The 22,739-nt window shown below is 37.7% G+C and overlaps 1 protein-coding gene across 1 annotated transcript; it reads right to left on the reverse strand.

The window, feature by feature from the left end:
• Nucleotides 1-6,782: 6,782 nt before the first annotated feature.
• Nucleotides 6,783-22,734, reverse strand: Nup358 (nucleoporin 358). Its single transcript, XM_073991318.1, has 5 exons — nt 22,322-22,734; nt 15,058-16,095; nt 9,509-15,001; nt 7,636-9,454; nt 6,783-7,553 (listed from the first exon to the last, which is right to left on the reverse strand). Exons 1-5 carry the CDS (start codon nt 22,391-22,393, stop codon nt 7,252-7,254), a joined length of 8,724 nt encoding a protein of 2,907 aa, XP_073847419.1. The 5' UTR covers nt 22,394-22,734; the 3' UTR covers nt 6,783-7,251.
• Nucleotides 22,735-22,739: the final 5 nt, after the last annotated feature.

The raw sequence follows: 22,739 nt of genomic DNA on the forward strand, positions 1-22,739 counted from the left end.
TGTGGGTCTTCTGAAGAGCGAACCCGCTTCACAGTCTTTGACTGCGAGGACTTGTTCGTCTTCTCCGAAGTCGATGGTGTCCCAGTCGATCCACCCGTCGTTGCTCCCGATTGGCTTGTGCAGGTATTGGACACCTTCTGTTCGTCCGCTTTACCCTCGTCAGTTGGGGTAGGATCCGGATTTGGGACAGTCACCTTCTCCAGTTGAATACTCTTACGAGAATCATTTGGTGTCGGATTATGCCCCTTATCCTTTTCCAGTCCTTTCTGGCTCGTGTTCGGCTTCGGAACAGTTTTGGGTTCCACCTTGCTGCCAGAAGCAACAGGCTTCACCTCCACCTTTTTGCTAGTCGCCGCAGTCTCTTTTGAGCCTTTGGCTGAAGTAGGGTTCGGGAGGAAGATTTTGTCCACCAAGAGCTCGCATCTGGGTGCATTTGGATAGTTTCTTTCGAACTTCCGTATGTACTTGAGCTTGCTCTTGATGAACATAATCTCTCTCCTGGTATGCGAGCTCGCGTCCCTTCCCACGAACTTGCGCAGATACGAAGCCGCACGTTTGTAGTGCCTCGTATCTGAAGCATCTTTGGCGGAGATTGCGACTGTGTCGGTGTCCGTCGATGAGGTTTCCTTGGATACCCCAACGCAGGCCGAAGACTCAGAGTCAGTGGCTATTGTTGTAGTTTCCGTTGATTCCCCCTCGATGATCATCGACTTAGAGTCAGTTATTGGTGGATCATCTTTAGATTCTCCATCAACAGTATCGGCTGGTGTCGATACAGGATCAGACTGGTTGCGACCTGTCTGTGGTTGCGAACCTAGGTTCACAACCTCTTCCGCCACATCACCGTCAGTGGACATGTCATCATCAGACCTTCTTGTTGACTCAGCTGGGATCACCGTAATGTCCAGTTCATCGTCAGTGAGGGTGAGATTGTTGAGCATGTCCTCTGGTGGTATGGTCGGAACAAGTCTCTCCAGTTGGTCAAGGAGTTCCCTACTCCGGTTCGTCAACAATAGTTCGGGTTGTATTTTCTGCACTTGTAACAGTTACGGCTGTAGGTGCCAAGGCATCCACACCTGAGACAGCCGGATCACAATCGCTTGATCTCGACGGTACGTGGCTTGTGATCTCACCAACGCTTACCGCCGGTACTGGGTTATTAACTCATGCTTGCTTTATATGTATATCGCAAAATTTCTTGCAAACATACCACAAGTTCCAAGAGTTCGCAAAGTACCTCATTCACAAAAGTTCAACATTTTTGCTTAAGTACATTTTAGAGACATGTCTAGGATGGCATTTAAATATATACAACGGGCCGTGCGGCTGATATTACGTCAGCAAGATTTTTATCCCGTTTTAGTCCATGCTGACTGCAAAATGTTTAGATTCTTGGATAGTACAACAAGAACATCAGGAGTATTTCCACTCCACGATCTCTCAAAACCCACTTTTCTGTACGGCAAATTTTGTACTACAAAATATGCCAAAATTAGCCGCCAGTCGGTAAACTAGTAGGCGCGCCGCCGCACATTGGGGCAAGATTCCAAAAAACGGAGATTAATTCGGGCAAGCATTTGAGCGATCTAATGTTAATATTTTTCGAATGTTTACACTTCAATCAATATAACGGAACACAGTTTTGGTGCAAATTGAGAGATTGGAGAGGTATATTCGAAGCCCTCATAAAGCGGTACCATAAAAACTATGAAGTGTTTTTACGGTTTTGCCTACATTTCTTATTTGATGAATCTAAAATCTTCTAATATGATAAATTATTGGTTAAGCTAATATTTGGCAAATAATTACTAAGTTAGGTCAATATTTTAGTGTAGCTCCGATACAAGGGTATCTCCCGATTTTATGTATTTCGAGGGCCTTGACCACATTTTTTAGTACATTTACCTTTGAATTAGGATTTATAGTTCTGAATGCCTAAAAATTCATAGTGTGAACATTTTTCAATATCGGTCAATGTTTTGGTATAGGCCCCATATATGCATATATTGCAACTAAACTAGCTTAAATTGTGAATTGTGCATTTTAAAGGGTTTGAAGATATTTCTATCAAACATCATCTCTATATATTTTCGTTTTGGAATAACTTCCATATAAAATATTCCGCTAAATTTTTAACTCTAAATGCTTTTCAAAAATAGGAAAAAATTAATTTTTAATATGCTTCTAAACTTCGTTTGCCACAAATATATTTTTCTAAGACTCAGATTTATAACTGAAGTTGACGATTCCGTTCTAAAAAGGGCACTTTTGATGCGTAAAAAATATTACTCTTTATACACCAAAAAAATTTAATTTTTTATGGTGCTCTTTAAATTATTAAAAATTCTTTAGCTTTATCACAGTTTAACTGTAGAAGTAAACAATATATGATCTTGACATTTTGGTTAAAGACTTAGAATTTTGTACCATATTACGATGTAACGACAGTTATACCAAAAACCGAATTTATTTTTTTTTAATTAATCTCCATTTTTTGCGATTTCACCCCTTGTGCATCGCCATCATTTCATATAAATCATTATATATAGTAACTATAACATAATGGTGGACCTGCACACAATGTCTTATGTAGGGTGACCACAGACATTAAACTAAAACACGACATACTGTACAAAAATAACAGGGAAAATGAAGACAAAAACGCCAAAATTCTAAAATTTGGCCCACAGCTATTTCCACCATTTTTGACATAACTCAAAATGAGCAAGAAAGGAGCAAGTTTTGTTTGCGCAATATCAAAGACAACAATCAAGAGAAAAATACAAAAAAATTGCTCACGACCTTCTCGACACTCTTTTTTGTTATACTCCAATACATTTCAAAATTATGCAAATTCTGGACACATTTTGACGAATTTTTTAAACACATTTCTACAAGAATTTTTCAGAACAATTTTTTCTTAAAACATTAAGAATTACCTCTACATTTAATATCTATTTTGAAAATTCCAAATTTATGTAGCAAAAACCACGTTATGTCGACTTAAAAGCAGCAAAATTTAATACTTTTCACCTGTTTCTTAAATTTTAAAAATATGTTCAACTTTAACACTGTGCTACACGAAAAGTAAACAACATACGACTTTGCTATTTTGGCTAGTGAGGTAGAATTTTGTACTCGTTAACCCTGTCAAGACAGATTATCAACAATTTGTGTTTCAATTTTCCAATTAAGCGCCGTTTTTTTCAATCTTGCCCCAACGTGCGCCGCCGATTGGCTCCTTTATGAACTGAGCGAGCGAGTCGAAAAACGGGGTCGGCTTCGATGTCTGCTACCTTGCTTTCAAATAAACACATTTTATGACATCTACCTTCATAATATTCCCTGAGGAACACATAGGTTTTCATAGTTCGAGTACCGGTTACTCTCGAAACATTCGGTCAACGATTTCGATCGAAACTCGTCATGCCGCTTTTTTATCGTGTCGAAATCTTTTTCGCGAGCAAATACTACACCATTTTCAACTGTAATTCAGAAAACACCAGTTGTAATTCAGACATTTTATTTGAAATTCAGGTGTTTTATTTGTAATTCAGACATTATATTTGTAATTCAGATATTCCGTTTCAAATTCAGAATACTTCATTTGAATTTCAGATTTTCCATTTGAAATTCAGAAATTTCATTTGAAATTCAGAATATTGCAATTGAAATTCAGATATTCCATTTGAAATTCGGAATTTCCATTTGATATGCAGAATTTTTCTATTGAAATTACGAATTTCCATTTGAAATTCAGGAATTCCATTTAAAATTCAGATATTCCATTTCAAATTCAGAACACGTCAATTGAAATTCAGATTTTTCATTTGTAATTCAGAAATTCCATTTGAAATTCAGAATATTGCAATTGAAATTCAGAAATTTTCAATTGAAATTCAGAAAATAATTTATTAAACATATTTTTAATAATGTATTGAGTTTTATTTACATTAACAAGAAAAACAGCGAACGACTAAAGTGATGATAGGATTGTAAATAAAATGGCGGAAAATTAAGAATGAATAACAATGACAATACAACGCATATAATCAATATACTATGTAAATACATAGTGTTAACAGTTCAAAACAAATGTAAAATAATCTATCGTCCCACCGGTATATCTTCCAGAGATAGGGCTTCTTCGTGGAATGTTGAGGAGTGTTGAATGGCTCGACTGCAGTCGCCGACACTAATAGTTAACAAAGCTTCGTCTATTACAGATTCCAAATATTGCAACCTCTGCTGACCGATGTTTGGTGGTGTCACGGTTGGAATGGCCAAATTCCCTTTAACATAAGTTTTTATTTTACCCCATATAATTTCGATTGGGTTTAATTGAGGAGAATAAGGCGCTAATCGTAAAAGAGACGCGGGGGATTGCAAAAATATTTCCTCCAATCTATTGTGACATGGAGCGTTATCCACAACAAGAACGAGTTCCGACAATTGGTTCCCCATTTCCACCCATTTGGACAAAACCGACTGGACCCACTCTTTTGCATCGTTTCCTCTGAAGGCTACACGGCGTCGATCCATTTTTATTATGCCGCACGCGCCTATTGCTCCAATGAGATGAACATTTGGACCTCAGGACGTTGGGAGAATTTGCACTGCCCTAGTACCAATGCGAGACCATCCGTGACTCCTTTTGCAAAAAAGGTTGAAATTGGTTTCGTCCATAAAAATTACCTGCTTTCCCTGTCGTATATATTAATTTAGTTTTTGAACATATTTTGTTTATTTTGGGGAGAATTCATTGCTTCAGGTTGACGGTGGACACGTTTAATTGAAAAAACTTTTCCATGGATGGTATTCGAAATTGTAGAAATCGCGACTATCTTTTGAAAGGTATTGAATATTTTTTTCCTTGATTGATTTTAGGGTTATACACGGGTTATCTTCAACCCATTCCATTATTTCGTCGACTTCTGCTCCTGATAGTATATGTGGTTTTGGCTCTTCATACATTCTAAAAATCCTATGGACACTATGTTCTTAGGAATTATGTGAAGTTAATTTTAATTTGTTATTAGTATTCTGAATTGGGGCCACCGTGGTGCAATGGTTAGCACGTCCGCCTTGCACTCAGAAGGTCTGCGGTTCGAATCCCAGACCAAGCAACACCAAATTTTCAACGGTGGCAATATTCCCCCTCAGTAATGCTGGCGACATTTCCTGAGTATTTAAGCCATGAAAAACTTCTCTACAAGTGGTGTCGTAAGACACGCCGTTCGGACTCGGCAATAAAAAGTAGGTCCCATATCATTGAGCCAATATGAATCGGCGTGCACTCATTGATATGAGAGAAGTCTCCCTTGTCCCATCTGGGATGTTTGTGGAACAATTATATTATATTATTCTGAATTGTAAATGAAATGTTCTGAATTTCAATTGAAATATTCTGAATTTCAAATGGAATATCTGAATTTCAAATGAAAATTCTGAATTTCAATTGACGTGTTCTGAATTTAAAATGGATATTCTGAATTTCAATTGATATTTTCTGAATTTAAAGTGGAAACTCCGAATTTCAATTGATATTTTCTGAATTTAAAGTGGAAAATCTGAATTTCAAATGGAATTTATGAATTTCAATTGAAATTTTCTGAAATTTAAATGAATTATCTGAATTTAAAATGGAATTTCTGAATTCAAATTGACGAGTTCCGAATTTCAAATACAATTTCTGAATTTCAAATGGAATATCTGAATTCCAAATATAATGTCTGAATTACAAATAAAACATCTGAATTTCAAATAAAATGTCTGAATTAGAACTGGTATTTTCTGAATTACAGTTGAAAATGGTGTAGAGTTGGGCAATCTAGTTCACTGAACGGTTCGATCTTTCTCGTCCCTTTTATTAAAAGGAACTAGTTCCTTAATATCGTTCCTTCCTTCCATATAGTTCCTTCGTTCGTTTGACATTTAACTCAAATATTCTTTTTGGATAAATCATTCCTTTTGATCAATCGTTCGTTCACACGGTATTTTGCTGTTCTTTTAGTGTTAAGCGAATAAAAAACATTTTTTATATTGTTTTTATTTTTAATTTATGCACTTTATTAAAGTGTAGTAAACAATATTTGTAAATTTTTATAATTGATGAAGGCGAGTTTTTCGTCTCATTATTTAAGGAATAATACTAATGATAAGCGAGGCAAATACCGAACTTTCTCAAAGTCGACATTGCTTTTTTACGGGAACATACTCTTAATATTTATTGAAAATCTATTTTATTTTCCTACACATTTCGATAGTTAAACGCAAAATCTATTTAATTTCATCACGGTTAAAGGAGGCACAAACTTTCACAATAGAAAAAAAAACGTTTGAATCCGATGAACAAGAACGAGATGAGCGAATAGAACGAGATGGACAAAAGGAACGAGATGAACGAAAGGATCTATATAAACGAACGAGTCGGATATCGTTCCGATCGTTCCAGTCACGGAATAGTTCCAATGAACTAGTTCGTTCCGGTACTACACAACTCTAGCAAATACTCGATTGAATCGAATCACAGTCCAAAAATGTTGATGCCACTAATGGCTATATCACACCACATCCTTTTTACATTTATGACATCAGCTGGTCTGTATATTAGTATATTAGTATATTATATTAGTTTACCCAAAGTTACAACATACATTTGAAAAAGCATAGCATATGGTGTAATATAGCCATAACTACTCAATGTGTTTATTGCAGGCAAGGTTTATGCCTTGGGATGGCCGCTCAACCACGATGTGTAAAACAAAACGTTGTTACTGATATTTTCTTTTGTGTATTTTATTGATATTTGCAATTATGTATAACATAAATCAGAATTTCAAGAGGCGATTTTAAAAGCTAACATATTCCGTATTCCAAACACATAAATATGATGCAAATAGAGAAAATTATGGATACAAATAATTTTGGAACATAAATTATTAGGATAAACAATAGTTTTCTTGGCCTGTAAACAATCGACAAGTCTTAATTTATAATTATAATAAAGTAATAATAATGATAGAAACTAATTATGAAATGGATACAATTTAAATTAAAAAATAACATGTATCGACTAAATACAAATTTCTAAGATTTTCCTTCTTTCTCAGCTGAAATCTGATCGATCTCTAATCAAAGTACCGAAAAATCAAATTCACAATAACAACAATCTGAATTGTTTAGGAGTCTTCAACAGTGACGGAGTAATTTACACCTTCAAAGGTTAGTGTTTGGTTTTAGCTGAGCTGTTTAATTTCCACCACTTTCACGCTGTTTGCATTTATCAATACACTCCTTCAATTTGGCGCTGAAACTCTCGGCTAATTCAACCTTTTTGAAACGAACTGCCAGTTTCTCCAATTCACCATCAGATGACTCGGCATAATTCATAGTGGCCCACACAAAGCTCTTGGGGTTGTTGTTCATATTCGTAAAGTGGAAGTCACCAGTAACAGCATGATTGAGTACTAATTTGTGTATTTGTTCTCGGCGCATTACCAAACGATAGGATTGCTTTATTGGATGCATTAACAATTTCAATTCACCGACTCCTGAAATTTAACCATTATCATTTAATGGATGCAAAATACATACATATGTACATTAAAATTTTTGATGGTGATTACTACTTACCTCTTTCTTTCCATTCCTTGTTTGTGGCATCGTATCGGTAAAGTGTTGCACGTTCACCAAACAATTTTGTTTCTTCTTCTTCGCCGGTTGTTACAACAATTTCATTTGGCAACTCTATAATTGGGTCATAATGAGGATCATAATTTTCATCATTTTCGCCGCCGGCATCATCACCACCAGCACCATCAATGCTTTTCTGTGATTCATTCGATTTTGCTTTACTTGCGGATGTATCGACATCCTTGAGAGGCTTACTGAAACTAGAGAAAGCGTCTTGATTTGTCAAACCTATAAAGCCACCAGGGCCAGGTTTTTCAGAAGGTTTTGGCAACAACGGTGTACTATCTGCTTTTGCGGCAAGACTGGCAAAGTCTATGGCGGCGGTTGAAGTCTTAGATAAATCGGCAAATGCTGTTCCAGTGGATGAGCTAGTTGATAACTTACTATTGGCATCCTTTGCAATACTGCCAAATGTTGGTGTATTCGATCCAAATATTGAGCCTTGTGTTGAACCAAATCCGCCGAATCCACTATTATTTGTTGTAGCCGAAGAACCAAATATTGAAGCGCCACTTCCAACGCTTTGAGTGGTATTGTTAGCTGTTGTGCCAAAGATGGATTTTGTGGCATTGTCAGCACTTCCTGAGGTGTTAAATGTGGGTGTACCAGAACCAAACACAGGTTTGCCGCCAAATATTGAACCGGACGATGTTCCTGTGGTGGCTGAACCACCAAATATGGATTTTGTTGCAGTCTTGTCAGTGGGCGTGGAATCAACAGCAACACTACTGTTTGTAGATGATCCGCTAAATAAATTAGTTTTTATAGCGAACGGAGATTTACTCTCTTGAGAAGCTCCACCGAAAATAGATCCTGTTGTTGCAGTGGTTGAACCACCACCAAGGACAGATCCACTACCAAATAGAAAACCTCCCGATCCTGCTGTACTACCAACCACATTCTTAGTTTCTTCTGGAGGTTTAGTGGTACTATTTAGGGCAGCGGCAAATGAAAATGTGGCATTCGACGGCTTGTCTCCTGCAGGTGCACCAAACGCTGTAGAATTCGCCCCGCCAAAACCACTAAATATACTCTCGTTTATTTTAGTTGTTTCCGTTTTGGCAGAAAGTGGTGACAGTGCACTTTGTTTAAGAATCGTACGATTCGCCGACTTGTTTAGAAGAGACAGTTCTGGCAATTCCATTGGTTCAAGAGGATTTTTACTGTCTTCGGGACTGACAAAAGTCTCGCTAGATTTTACTTCGGCAAAAACAAATTTGTCTGGATCACAACCTCGGCAACCAGCACATGTTGGTTTGGCGGTAAAGAATTCGTAGGGCAATTTTAATTTGTCCGCTGTCTTTTTATCCTCATCGGAAATATTTAATGCACTGGTCGGTGCACTTGCATTTGTTGGTGTCGATATGGAAGTATTAGCGGGCGACTCAATGACTTCGGCAGTACCGTCCAACGCCTTTTTAACTGCATCCATAAATCCTTCAGCAATTTCCTTGGTTTTAAAGCGCAGCGAGAACTGTTCCAACTCAACGGCTCCCTCACTAAAGTCATTAACAACAAACAGCCAGGACTTTTCATCTTTGCGCTTGTAATCGACATCTTCATTGAGTATGTGATTGAGGCATATTTTAAGGACCTGTTCACGCCTCATAACTACACGCAGTTTCTTGGTTTCCTTATGGCGTAATATTTTCACATTGCCCAAACCTCTTTCCTTCCATTCACCCTCGGTAAAGCGATACAACTTTGCTCGATGTACGTACAAGAGATCTTCATCCTCTTCTCCCGTTTTAACTTCAACCTATATTTGAGTACAGTTAATAAAAACATTCGGACGACAAAGAACTAAACTTACCTTATCAGGCAATGGTATTACGGGGGTAAAGTATGTATTGTTTTCCTCTTCTTCGTGGTATTCACCATCGCCATCATCACCATCTTCTGCGTCACCACCGAGTTTTAATGGGCTTTTACCTGTCTTACCTGGACTCTTAGGCTTGAAAGTGAAACTGAACTCTTTTTTATCCAAGGAAAAGGCATTTGCACCAGGTTCTCCAGCAGTGGGAGCTGATGGCATCGCAGGGGATTCCATAGCCTTTGAAGAAAGGCTAAAACTGAATGTTGCTTTACCCAGTGGAGTGCTACCAGGCTGATCAGACGTAGTAGTGCCGCCAGCTGTGCTGAGTCCAGTAGATGTAGCTGTTGGTGGGGCAAATGCAAACGACGACGAGCTGTCTGAAGCAGTAACAGGAGCACCACCAAAACTGAAACCACCGCCAGAAGGTTTAACTCCTGTCGTAGTGGCTTCCGTTGTTTTAGGCGCTGTCGTGGATGTAGCCGCTGCATTAAATCCAAAACTAAACTTCTGCGATGGATTTGACAAGTTCAGTACATTGTTTGTACTTGCCGTCTCTTTCTTAGGTACAGTATCGTCTTTGGAAGCGTCACAAGCTTTACAATAGATGGCATCACTATTATTGGATAGGTAGCAACCTTGACAAGTCCATGACCCGGCCTTAGGCTTGAATGCATCGCCGAATCCGGCCGTGGGTTCCTTGGGAACTGTCGGATTTACCTCAGTTGTAGTTTTTGGAGCAAGGGTTGGTGTAGTGTTCGTTGATGGCATACCAAAAGTGAATGTAGGTTTCGATGATACCACTGTAGTTGAAGTTGCAGCTGGCTGAGCCGGTGTAGCAGCTGCGCCAAATCCAAAACTGAATGTAGTTTTGCCGCTTGTAGCCAAAACATTTGATTTTACCTCCTTTTTGGGCACGGTATCATCCTTGGGGCAATCGCATGCTACACAATATAAGGTTTCAGACGTATTCGAAGTGTAACAGTCTTTGCATGACCAAGAACCTGCCTTGGGTTTAAACGCATCACCGAAGCCCTTTGTAGCAGTTTTAGTATCAACCGTTGAAGTAGCAACGGGCGGAGCCGGTGTGGCAGCTGTGCCAAATCCAAAACTGAATGTAGTTTTTCCACTTGTAGCCAAAACATTAGATTTTACCTCCTTTTTGGGCACAGTATCGTCCTTGGGGCAATCGCATGCTGCACAATATAAGATTTCAGCCGTATTTGAAGTGTAACAGTCTTTGCATGACCAAGAACCTGCCTTGGGTTTAAAGGCATCACCGAAGCCCTTTGTAACAGTTTTAGTATCAACCACTTCGTCTTTATTATTCTTGTTCGCTTCTACGCTGTCTCCAGACATTTGAGCTTGAACTTTTTCGATCGCTTCCAGGAATTGTTTACATGTTTCCGGAAGCTTAAAGCGAACCGTTAACATCTCCGTAACCAATTCATTCTCAGAATAATCTTGCCCGGCCCACGACACCGCTGTTTGTGAATTCTTGGCATACTTGAAGTGGGTATCTTTGTAGATGCGTTGATTGCAGCACAACTTGTGGATTTGTTCACGTCGCATAACCAATCGCACTTTATTGCTATCGTCCTTGTCTTGCAACAACTTTATATTGCCCAGACCTCTCTCTTTCCATTCTCCGGCCTCCTTATCGAAACGTAAAAGCTTAGCACGGTGTTCGAAGAGAACCTTTTCATTTTCTTCTCCTGTGGTTACTTCAACCAATTCTGGCAACGGAATAACTGGTTTGAACTGAGCTGTTGGCACATATTCATCTTCGCCGTCAGAAGCAGTAGATTTGTTTAATGCTGATGCGCTAGCGGAATCATTTCCACCTACAGTAGGAGATGCAGTAGTAGTGGGTACAGCTGGAGCGGCACTGAAGGGTGATGTGGTGGATTTATTTATATTGGAAAATATACTAGCGAATGGCGAGGCTGCAGCTGCAGTAGTTGTTGGTACAGTTCCAGCTGTATTGGTGCTGCCAGCAGCAGAAGCTGTGGAGTTTCCAAAAGAAAAAGTGGCAAAAGGTGATGCCGTGGTTGTAGTTGTGTTGGTTGTTGAATCAGTGCTGGTTGTTTTGGTAGATAAATTCAGACCACTGAATAACGATTTGGAGGCAGGAGTCGTTGATGTAGTGGTACTGGTAACGACTGATGCTGAAGGTGTCGATGCTGTAAGAGTTTGTCCGAAAATTGGTTTAGGTTGAGATGGTGTACTGGTAGCGAAATTTGTTGTTGACGACTTGGCCAAGGAGAAAGCTGCCGTAGATTTTGGCGCGGCGTCGGCTGGTTTTGCTTTTACGTCCTCAGATTTGTTGGATGTCAACGACTCAGCTTCCTTCTGTGCCTTTTTAAAGGTTTCTTGGAATTCTTTTGCAATTTCAGGGACCTTGAAACGTACAAAGAATTTCTCTAATCGGAGCTCCTCATCGGCAAAATCATTGGCTGCCCATATAAAACCTTTGGTTTCCTTATTAGGTACAGTCAATATTAATTCTGGAGTAATCTTGTGATTAGCACATATCTTGTGTGTTTGATCACGACGCATGAGAATGCGTGAGGAGCCGTCCTTGTTCTTAAGAATCTTTATGTCGCCAATGCCACGTTCTTTCCACTCCTTCTCGACATGACGGAATAGTTTGGCCCTATTGCAGAACATTACCTCTTCGTCCTCTTCACCTGTACGTACTTCTACCTCATCGGGCAGGGGTATAATGGGTTTGAAATCTGGTCGTGGATCATATTCTGCATCTTCGGCACCCGACTTATTGAAATCGCTGCCAACACTATCCGTTGTCTTATTCAGTGTGTTGTTGGCCTCGGCGGACGAGCTGTTCGCCTGAGCTGCTGTTGCAGCGGCAATGTGTGGCTTAAAACTGAATGTTGACGAAGTAATTGCTGTAGACGAACCAAATATGTTTGTTGTTGTAGAAATGGATGTTGGAGCCACAACAGTTGATGTTGATGGTGTCGGTGTCGACTTATTAACAGGGACGGAAATCTGTCCTGAGAATGGTTCAGTTGGTTGACTCACCAAACTTGGTTTGATATGATGCGAGGGTATGGTGACACTAAGAGGAGCTTGTTGTTGAGTTTGCATGGAGATACTGTTGGGATTTGGTAATGGATCAGAACTGGTTATAACGACATTAGCTGGAGGACCCTTTTCCACCGGCTGACTGTTCAGAGCTTTATTGAAAGATATCGCAGTAGTAGGTTGCTGTGGAGGAACCATTGCATTTCCTGAAGGCATGCCCATGTTGTGACTCAAAGGAGTGGAGAATGATGTCGGTGGCATTCCAGGCGTTGAAATAGATGTTGGCGTCATTGCAACCGGGGGTTGTTGTAGAAGGCTGTACAAATTGCTTGATCTTGAGGGATCTGTAGCAGCTCCCATGTTGGGTGGTTGATTTGGTGGTGGCAAGAGTGGAGTAGACTGTGGTGGCATATTGAAATTCATACCACCCGGAGCCGTTGGATCTAAGTATGGCTGCATACCAGGCAAACCAGCATTTCTTCCCGCACCTAAAGCCTGGGGACCACCACTCTGAGGTGCCATCATATATGGTGGAGCATGACCATAGAAGTTGAGAGGATAATTTGCTGTTGGTGGGAACATGGGACTATTGTAGGCACCGGCAGCCTGCAGACGTTGTTGTTGAGCCATAAATGGGGAATTGGCTAACATACTGTTAGGCCCAGCGCTAACCGAACCGGGACCATATTGATTGGTTGGATGTTGCTGATGCTGTTGTTGTTGTTGTGGATACATTTGTTGTTGAAGAGTTTCCTCAATTATATACAAATCGTCTAAAACGTTGGATGCGTCATCTCTTGATGGTGGATTTGAGGAAATACGAACTTTTTTGATGGCTTCTTCTAAGTTTGACATTTTATCCTTAAGAAACGTAATTTCCTTTGTTACTTCTCGAAGTTCGGTCTTAAGAGCATCAACAATAGCGTCCTTCTGCAGAGTCAGATTCGAGGCCATTTGTTTAACCAAATTTTCCAATTCTTGATTTTGTTGTAACAGCATTGCACTGCTTGGGAGGGTATCTCGCCTCGAACGGTTTGAATTCAAGATGCTTGCCGGGGGCATAATTGAGTTTTCAGCGTAAAAATCAGCTTCTGCATCTTCATAAGTACTTGAATTATTGTGACCAGTAATGGGGCTGAAATTATTCGAGGAATCACCGAGGAATCGATTTGAAGATTGCTGAAGCCTTTTAATTTCGTCGTGGATGACCGAATTCAAAGGATGATTGGGGTCTGCATGAGCACTGCTCTTCAGTAAAGCCAAAGTTTGATTTAAACAATCTGTAGCTCGATCCAAGTATAAACGCTTGCTCTTCTTTGGTGTCTTACTGGCTTCATCCAATTTACGATAGGCTTCGGCCTGTAAATATGTAGCATAGGGTAGCTGGATTCCCGAAAGCTCCTCAATCAAGTCTTCGTATTCTGACTTCTTGAAGTAGCGTGTTGCTAAATACGATACAGCATCTTCTGCCATGGAGGTCACTTCTCTTTCAACAGCCGAAGTATTGGCTTTGGCATATTTAAAGTATTTTCGGAATGGTTCCAGAACGGCTTTGTTGTGCATCTTCATCATATTAAGACCATGTTTATAAATTGACTCAGCCCTTGCTTCAAGGAATGTCTTTTCTACCGGCTTTACAATATCTTGTGCTCTAGCCACAAATATCTGACCCAACTTAAAGACGATCGCCATATCCAATTTCGGACCATTGATACCACGAACAGCTTCAATACCGTATTGTAGATTAGCTCGAAGTTCAGCTAGATTACTTCCGTTGCTAAGGTTCTTGTAGACCAAATAGGCGCTATTCCACCACTGGCATTGTTCTTCAGAACACAGTTGGTGTTGTAAGTTGACAAAGGGCAATATCTTTGGCCTACCAGCAGCATAACTGTTACCAGATTGATAACTATCGAAGGCTTCGCGGTCTACTTCAAGGGCTCTCTTGGCTTGTATAGTGGCGGCATACAGGAAACTTTCTACGTCCAATTGATTTAATGATTCCGCTCCACAGAATAAAAGGTTTTGAGTTGAAAAATTGAGTCCACTAAAGTACTTGGCTCGCACATAGGCCAAATTATCATTCCCCAAGCACAAGTAGACCATATGTGGCAGAGATTGGGGCCGATGATATTGGGCTGATTCTTCATACGTTTCAAGATCGGCATATGCTGGAAGCTCGTAAAGTGGCTCATTGAATTTCTCACATTTTGCAAACAGTGATGACTGCTCCTTTACTTTTTGGTCACTGTTACAGAACAAAAGAGCGAATACATTGCGCCGCCATTGACGATCACAGCATATCTGTCTGACTTGAGCCAACAAATCGTCACCACTGCTCCAAAGTGTAGATGGTTGGCTACGCAATAAATTATTGACGTTATGAGTGTTTTCTTTATCAACGTTAGCATCATCTTGAATACAAGAAAGCAAAGTTCTTCCAACCTAAAAGAAAATTTAAAAATTAACAGTAAAAAAAAAACCATATTGCCAAAACTTACTTGGGCACAACGAAATGATCCTTCTCGCTGCCATACTGCAATTAACAGATTTGCGTCTTCATCGCAGTGCTTCATCCAGGGTTCCTTCTTACCTGCTGAATTTTCTTGATAAGCTAACAAAAGTAATGGTAACGCTGCACGCGCCGCTTCCTTCCACTTATTTTTATTCTGCAACAATTCCCGCTTGAATATCAAGGAACTGGCATGCAATAGCAACTGGCCTCTATAATGCGACAAAAATAGATCTACCAACTCTTTTTGTGCACACAGTTTTTCCGAAATTTGTGAAATTTTGAACAAGTACTGATCAAATTGGAAAAGTAAATTTGCAGTTTCGGTAACACCACCACCAACTAGAGAAGAATTGGAGGTCAGCAAGAAGGAAATCTGGACTTGACGTTCCAAGCAGATTGCTAACAACAGCCAGAAATCCCAGTCCTTCTTTGTATTTGGCATTTGTTCGTATTTGTTGAGAACCAACCACACCACATTGTACCATTCACTGCTGTTGACGAACTCATCTTTCTGCCGCATTTCCAATTTATGCACATATTTAAAAGCATCCAATATTTGATTCTGTTCCACGTAATAGCGCACTAGCCTTACTCTTAGGTGCACATCGTTTGGTTTGTTTGAAATTTCTTTTTGTAATAGGGCCTCTACTTGGTTGGCTTCAATGTTGTCCTTGTTCATCAATTTGAGACGTAGCGAAAATACAGCATCATGTTGGACTTTTTCCGATTCAGCCAATTCACACCAGTACTTAGCTTTGTTACAATTAAGATTTTTATCCTCAAGTAACAATTGACACACTTCGATCAGAACATCATGTTGCTTGGGATTTAGTTGAAGGGAACGTTGAAAAGATTGAAGGGCTTTTTCGGTTTTCTTTTGACGCTGATAGCATTGACCCAGCAATTTGTGGGCTTGATCATTGTCCTCCTTAACCGATAGGTATGAACAAAGATACTGTTCAGCTGAAGCATATTCATTGATTTTAAAATAAAATTTTGCAAAGGTGTAGCCACGTAAGTTGCGCTGAAAAGATTTGTGAAAATGCAAAGCATATATTAAAAATTGCTCTATTCCAGAATTAGCCGGCCTACGGCAGGGGATTTTAGACTTTCTCCAACAAAAAGGTGCACATTTCGGCTATATATAATGTGGTAAAATATGAGTGTTATTCTAATTCGCAAAATATTAAAGCTCTGAACACGAAAAGAACCTATATTTTGGGACCCACGTTCGACAAGCTTAAGGTGCCATCAGACCATCTGCTTTTTTACGTATGTATGTTACGTAGCTTGTATATAATAATATAATTGTTCCACAAACATCCCATACGGGACAAGGGAGACTTCTCTCATATCAATGAGTGCACTCCGATTCATATTAGCTCAATGATATGGACCTACTGTTTATCACCGATACCGAACGGCGTGTCTTAAGACACCACTTAGTAGAGAAGTTTTACATATAGTTTATGATTTTGCTATCATACCTGTAGTGTGATTCTCTAACACATTTTTTGAGTTACCGACAATTGTCGGTAAAATTAAAATGCTTATAATTTCGGTAATTACCGACGTTTTTCGGTAAGTTAACGACGAATAAAAAGCAGTCGTAAAGTTCTACCGATAGCAAGAGTGTTGTCAACTTTTTTGAACTTTTCATTCATAATTTTACGTTTTAACCCCCAGTTTTTGTAAAAATTTTTATTCTTCTCACACGAATTGTCAAATTTTGTAGATCGATTTACGCGCTTTAGCGCAAATGTAGAGCGCTGATTTTTAAATGAGGAATCCTTAATGATATATGGAACGGGTATACGAAAAATTAGATGTGTATGTCATCTGGGGGCTGAGCTATGAATGCCTAAATTATTACGAATATAGACGAACGAACAAAAATAAGTTACAAAAACTGGGGGTAATTTTAACGATTTTTGTCGGTAACTCAAAAAAAAAAAAAAAAATTAGTTAGAGAAACGCAATACATCCCCCTATTCAGTATTTTTTTAACAACATTACTCATTGTTTATTTTACAACAAGTTCATTTGTTTGTTTTTAACAACTATCGATATTGTTTAAATTTCTTTTGTTTTTGTAACAACTACAAAACAAACAAATGAAATTGTTGTAAAATAAACAATGATTAAAGTTGTTAAAAGTTACAGAATAAGCCCCCAGCCACACTATTCTGTACCTTTTTAACAACTTTTCTGTAACTTTTTAAATATGGAAATATGCAATTTATTTGCGATTTATAAAAAATACGGTCAAAAATAAGAATTACCTACTGTATGGGGGTGACAATAAAATAATTGCAAAAATTATCCAAACTATTCTTGGAGAATTACCAAAGTTGTGTTCCTTAATGAGTTCTCTATCCACTTTGGACATTCATAGGAGATTTAATGAGCTTAGTTAGCCCAAAATTAAGGCTCGGGATGTTACACTCTAAGGGTACTGGATCCTCAAATTTTAGTAAATCCCGACCTTTATTTTATAAGGGTAGATATCAGCATATTCAATTTCAATTTATTTATAAATGAGAACCTATTCAAGAGCAGTTTAGTGTTCTTATATTACAACATTAATTTACACAAATATGAAAAAATATGTCATGCTCTGTCCTTTGGATTGGTTTTAGTTGAACTTATTTGAGATTTCTGGATAATTTTTATTGACTTTCAGAATGATGACTATTAAATATTTCCTAATGATGTCAGTGGGGATGTCTTCCCAATCATTATGTCCGTGAACCAAATTTCGCATACTATTTTGCTTGGTATAGAATATTGTACGCAAAAAATCGGTATTCCATCTTCTTCAGTAGGGTTTTAATTTCCATATTTGATGGGTTTTATTGGATTTGGCACACTTTTTGGGATTTATTATGAAAATAGAGGATAGTAAAGTAAAAAAGTTAGTAAAAATTAAGTCATTTAAATACATTGGAGCTCAGAAAAGTTGGTGTAGGGTAAGTACACCTAATGTCGGCACCTTTTGAATTTGAACTCAAATAACTGAAAATTAAGAAAATAAATAGGAAAATAATCTTAAATATGCTTTAACAATATTGTCAGCTATCTTTATATAAAATTTCATTGAGCTAGGACCAATTTTTATTTCGAAATTTAAGTTTTTGTCAGTGAAGGGGTTTCAAACCGAAAATGCATGTTTCTTAAGAAAAAAATTGTGGAGATGTTAACCTTATAAGCTCTGTAATTATATTAAAATGAGGAAATTTCCCACAACATTTTTGTTAGGTATATAGGTAGAGCACAGTTAAAAGACAACTTTAGAAGAAGAAATTTTTAAAAAATATTGATAATTGTGCAATTTTTGCTGATGCCGACTTTAGGGACAAAAAAATATAAAATTTGCCTGAAGTCGGCATGGGTTATAAACATTGGTTTTTATCGATTACTTTTAGCTAAAAATTACAAAAAATACTAAACAAATACTTTAAAGGCTAATTAATATTTTTTTCAATTTGAAAGGAACTTTAGCGATTTTAAGCAATATTAGCCATGATTTGAAGTACGTACGTTGTGGGGTGCCGACAACTGGGTAATAGATGCCGACTATTGGAACGAACTAATTTATTTAAACAATATGTTTCAATTTTCTTATTTTTTGAAGTAAAATCGATAGAAATGTATATAATAAACTAGAAATGTATAAATAACTAATGCTTAAGCTATTGTTCTTTCAAATATTTAAGAAAAAATATAAAGTATGCATTTTTTCTTTATTTAAATATAACATGCCGACTACTGGATCATATCATGCCGACTATTGGGTAATGGTGCCGACTACTGGTGAAAAAACAGTATTTCACTAAAATTGCAATTTTTGCATGTTGAACAGAAATAATCAAAAAATTGTTTATATAATCTAAAACTACACAAAATAACGCATCATAACAACTTAAATTCAATTTGATTGGACATTTAGACTCGGTATTACATACGGCTAAAGATACGAGAATCCTTAAAGTGCCGACTACTGGTGCACTTACCCTATTAGTAGCGGTAACATACTCTATCCATTGCTAAACAATGGCAAATCAAAAACAAAGAGAGAATACGTGTGGTTTGTTTATAAAGTTAAGTATGAGTGCGAGCATCGCTGTTCCAATACTATTGTAGTTCGTTTCAAAAACTGCACTGAAGGTCTATTTTTCCCTATTCTTTCCAGAGGTATTTTGATGTTTTTAAAACGAAAACCAGACTGTGTTACGTTGTTCCATTTTCCGATAATAAATATTGAGTTAAATATTCATTCCTTGCATACTTGTCCATGGGCGATTCGTCAAAATTGTTAATATGGCCTCATGCGTTTTTTATCTGTCTGAAGACCCTCCATGACGGCTTTTTTTTCAAAGAACTTTATCGCACTCAATACTGTTAGACCAAAAAATGCATAATAACTACAAAAATTAGCAAAAATGATTAGTTACAATACTACCCTTTGACATATAATGAAGCAATCAATAGCAAGCAGAGCGCTCAATGGATAGCCGCGATGGATTCTGAAATGCAATCTCTTCGAGATAATAATACATGGACTCTTGAAACTCTTCCTAAGGGTGGCAAGGCTCTTCCTTCAAAATGGGTCTATAAGGTAAAGACCAACCCAGATGGCTCTGTTGATAAATATAAAGCAAGGCTGGTAATCAAAGGATTTGCTCAACGAGAGGGGATTGATTATAATGAGACATTTAGTCCAGTGGCAAAATTAGGAACAATAAGAGCTATATTAAGTACAGCAGCTAGTCACAACATGTGTCTCGCCCAATTTGATGTGTCAACGGCGTTTTTATACGGAGAACTGGATGAAAACATTTACATGAAACAGCCGGAAGGATACTCAGATCAATCTAACAAAGTGTGCAAGCTAAAACGAAGTCTTTACGGATTGAAACAAGCTCCAAGGTGCTGGAATAGGAAATTTGGAAACTTTCTTGTGAACATTGGTTTCAAATCTTGCGAGTCTGATCCGTGTTTGTATATACGTGAGAAAAATGTTGAAAAAGTTATACTTGTCCTTTATGTAGACGATGGACTAATTGCTGGTACCAGTCGGAGAGATTTAGAAACATTTTTAAATGAATTGAAACGAGAATTCAAAATTATATGTAAAGAAGCAACGTATTTTTTGGGACTTGAAATTAAAAGAAATGAAGAAGCGATTATGATATCCCAAGAAGCTTTTGCCAAAAAGCTGTTAGAAAAATTCAACTTTTATGAGTGCAGAAGCGTATCAACCCCAATTATTAAAAATATGAAAATTCAAAATCAGGGGAAGAAAAAGAACAGAGTAAATTTCCTTATAGGCAAGCTGTAGGAAGTGTCATGTACCTTATGCTTGGTAGCCGACCTGATTTAGCATATAGCATCGGATTTTTGTCAAGAACACTGGAGAACCCCTCTTCTGAAGACATAGTTCGGGTGAAAAGAGTTCTTAGATATATCGCAGGTACCTTAAACTATGGAATTTCATACAATTGCAAAGAAGATCCCAAATTAGAATGTTTTAGTGATGCTGATTTTGGCGGATGTTTAAAAACGGGAAGATCTTCATCCGGAGTCGTAGTAAAATTTGCTGGCGGAGTAGTATCCTGGTTAAGTCAACGACAATCAATGGTAGCTACTTCAACAACCGAAGCTGAAATAGTTGCAGCTACAGAAGCTACCAAAGAAATTATATGGTTATGCCGTTTATATTCGGAGATTATTGGTTACACAGAAATTCCTATATTACAAGTTGATAATTCAGCGGCTGTTAGACTTGCTCAAAATCCTGAATTTCATAAGCGAACAAAGCATATTGCACTGAAACATTTCTTTGTGCGTGAACAGGTAGTTGAGAGAAAGCTAGACGTCAAACAAATTGCTACTGAAGAACAACTTGCAGATATAATGACAAAACCATTGCCATCTCCCAGGCTGCAGTATCTCCGTGACAAGTTGGGAATTCAAAATGTTAACATCACATAACAAGGGGAAGTGTTGAAGTTTTTAATTTAGTGTTATGCGGGGCATACACTATACTGCCAAACTGCACTGCCAAATGAACCCTTGTGTACGTGTGTGATTGAATAGTGTGTGGCATTCCTTCAATCCATATTGCAAAAAATGATGAATTTTCCTCCAGAACTCGATTTTGTGTTGAAGTTTTCCAAATTTTTAATTTCCTCACAAATAATATTTGTTGTTTTCAAAAATTATTTGTTCGTTACTTGGAAAATAAACAAAATTCATAGGATTGAAAGGGGTTTATTTACAAAATCAAAACTATTTTGATTTCAATCCTGCCAAAACTACTCCCAAATACATTGACAAAAACTTCAAAATTTACTAATACTATTACAAATGCTGTCGTGCATGCCCATAGTGTGCCCGGCATTATGTTTTGTTACCATTATATAAATGTACTTTGTAATATCGAACTTATTTGTTATAATAGTAATCATGTAGGCATTTGTATTTTCTTGTATGTTTCAAATTCCTACAATTTGTTTTACTTCACTTCAATAAAAACTATTACTGTAATAATTTGTAAAAAAAAGCATAGTTTTTACATAACTTGTAGCCATAAACGTATAACATGAATTTTTTTTACAAGTTGTGCCTTTGCAATACGTTTGCTGTCTAACTGTATATAAAATATAGACGAAGCTTGGTGGAGGAAATGTTTTGGGAGCTGGCATTTATAAGAACGAATTAAAACTTATACCTCCCCTCTTTAAATGAAATAGCATCCATGTATGTTTTGGGAAATCCTTCAATACTAGGTTTTAGTAAATGTTCACCAAAATGAGTAACTGAGGCAACAAAAATAGCAAACGCCACGAGCCTTTTACCAAGGAAGATCATCCACTTATTTTTTATTTAAACGTAACGACATTTGATTGCATCGTTTACAGAGAGACTCAACAACAACCGCAAACAGCCGGCTTCTTGATGGTTTTTATGGCGCGCAAGAGAAAAAAAGAGAGTTTGCAGTCATAACCTCAATAACATCTGTCCGGGGCCATGTCAGTTTTCTTGGCATGTAAAACGTACAAAAAATAAATCAATAATAATTGTATGTAACGCGATGAATGTTTGTTACGAATTTTGTAATTTTCACACCAACGCATTTGAGGGAATGCAAATCAGTGAGGCATTTCATGTCCAATGACGAAGCAAGCCATCATCAAACCTTGTTCTCGTGAAAATTAATGATTCTTTTTGTTCTATTATATTCTTACCTCATGCTCAGATTTTATTTTGGCAAACACAGTTCGAACTTGAGCATCGATGTCCTTTTTGGTTTTATACATTTTCGCTGTTTGGTTTTTACTTGTTTGATCCTTTTTAAACAATTATTGGAGACAGCAGACAAGAAATACCGCCGCACACGAGTTTTTTTCCCTGCAGCTTGCAGTTGTGAAATTTTCAACCGATTTGTATGCAGACGTTTAAAGACTTTCAGGCAATTTAAATAACATATAAATTCAGGGAGTGTTTATCTTTTGTGACGTTTAGCACTTTCAATAGTTTTCACAATATTCCATTAAATTTCAGAAATCTTTTCTTTCTTCTGTTAAATCACTCCCAAAACACGAATATAAATTTCGCGAATGCTCGTTGCGCCGCGATTGTTGTTTGGTTAAAGATTGCCAAGTT

The sequence above is a fragment of the Musca autumnalis genome, unplaced genomic scaffold (genome assembly GCF_047663935.1).
Source record: "Musca autumnalis isolate F117 unplaced genomic scaffold, ASM4766393v1 scaffold_1, whole genome shotgun sequence".
Taxonomy (NCBI): domain Eukaryota; kingdom Metazoa; phylum Arthropoda; class Insecta; order Diptera; family Muscidae; genus Musca; species Musca autumnalis.

Coding starts and splice junctions, on each gene's coding strand:
- Nup358 (XM_073991318.1), bottom strand. CDS start 22,393: ATGTATAAAACCAAAAAGGACATCGATGCTCAAGTTCGAACTGTGTTT. Junction 9,455..9,508: donor TAATACCATTGCCTGATAAG/GTAAGTTTAGTT, acceptor ACTCAAATATAG/GTTGAAGTTAAAACGGGAGA. Junction 7,554..7,635: donor CAAGGAATGGAAAGAAAGAG/GTAAGTAGTAAT, acceptor GTTAAATTTCAG/GAGTCGGTGAATTGAAATTG.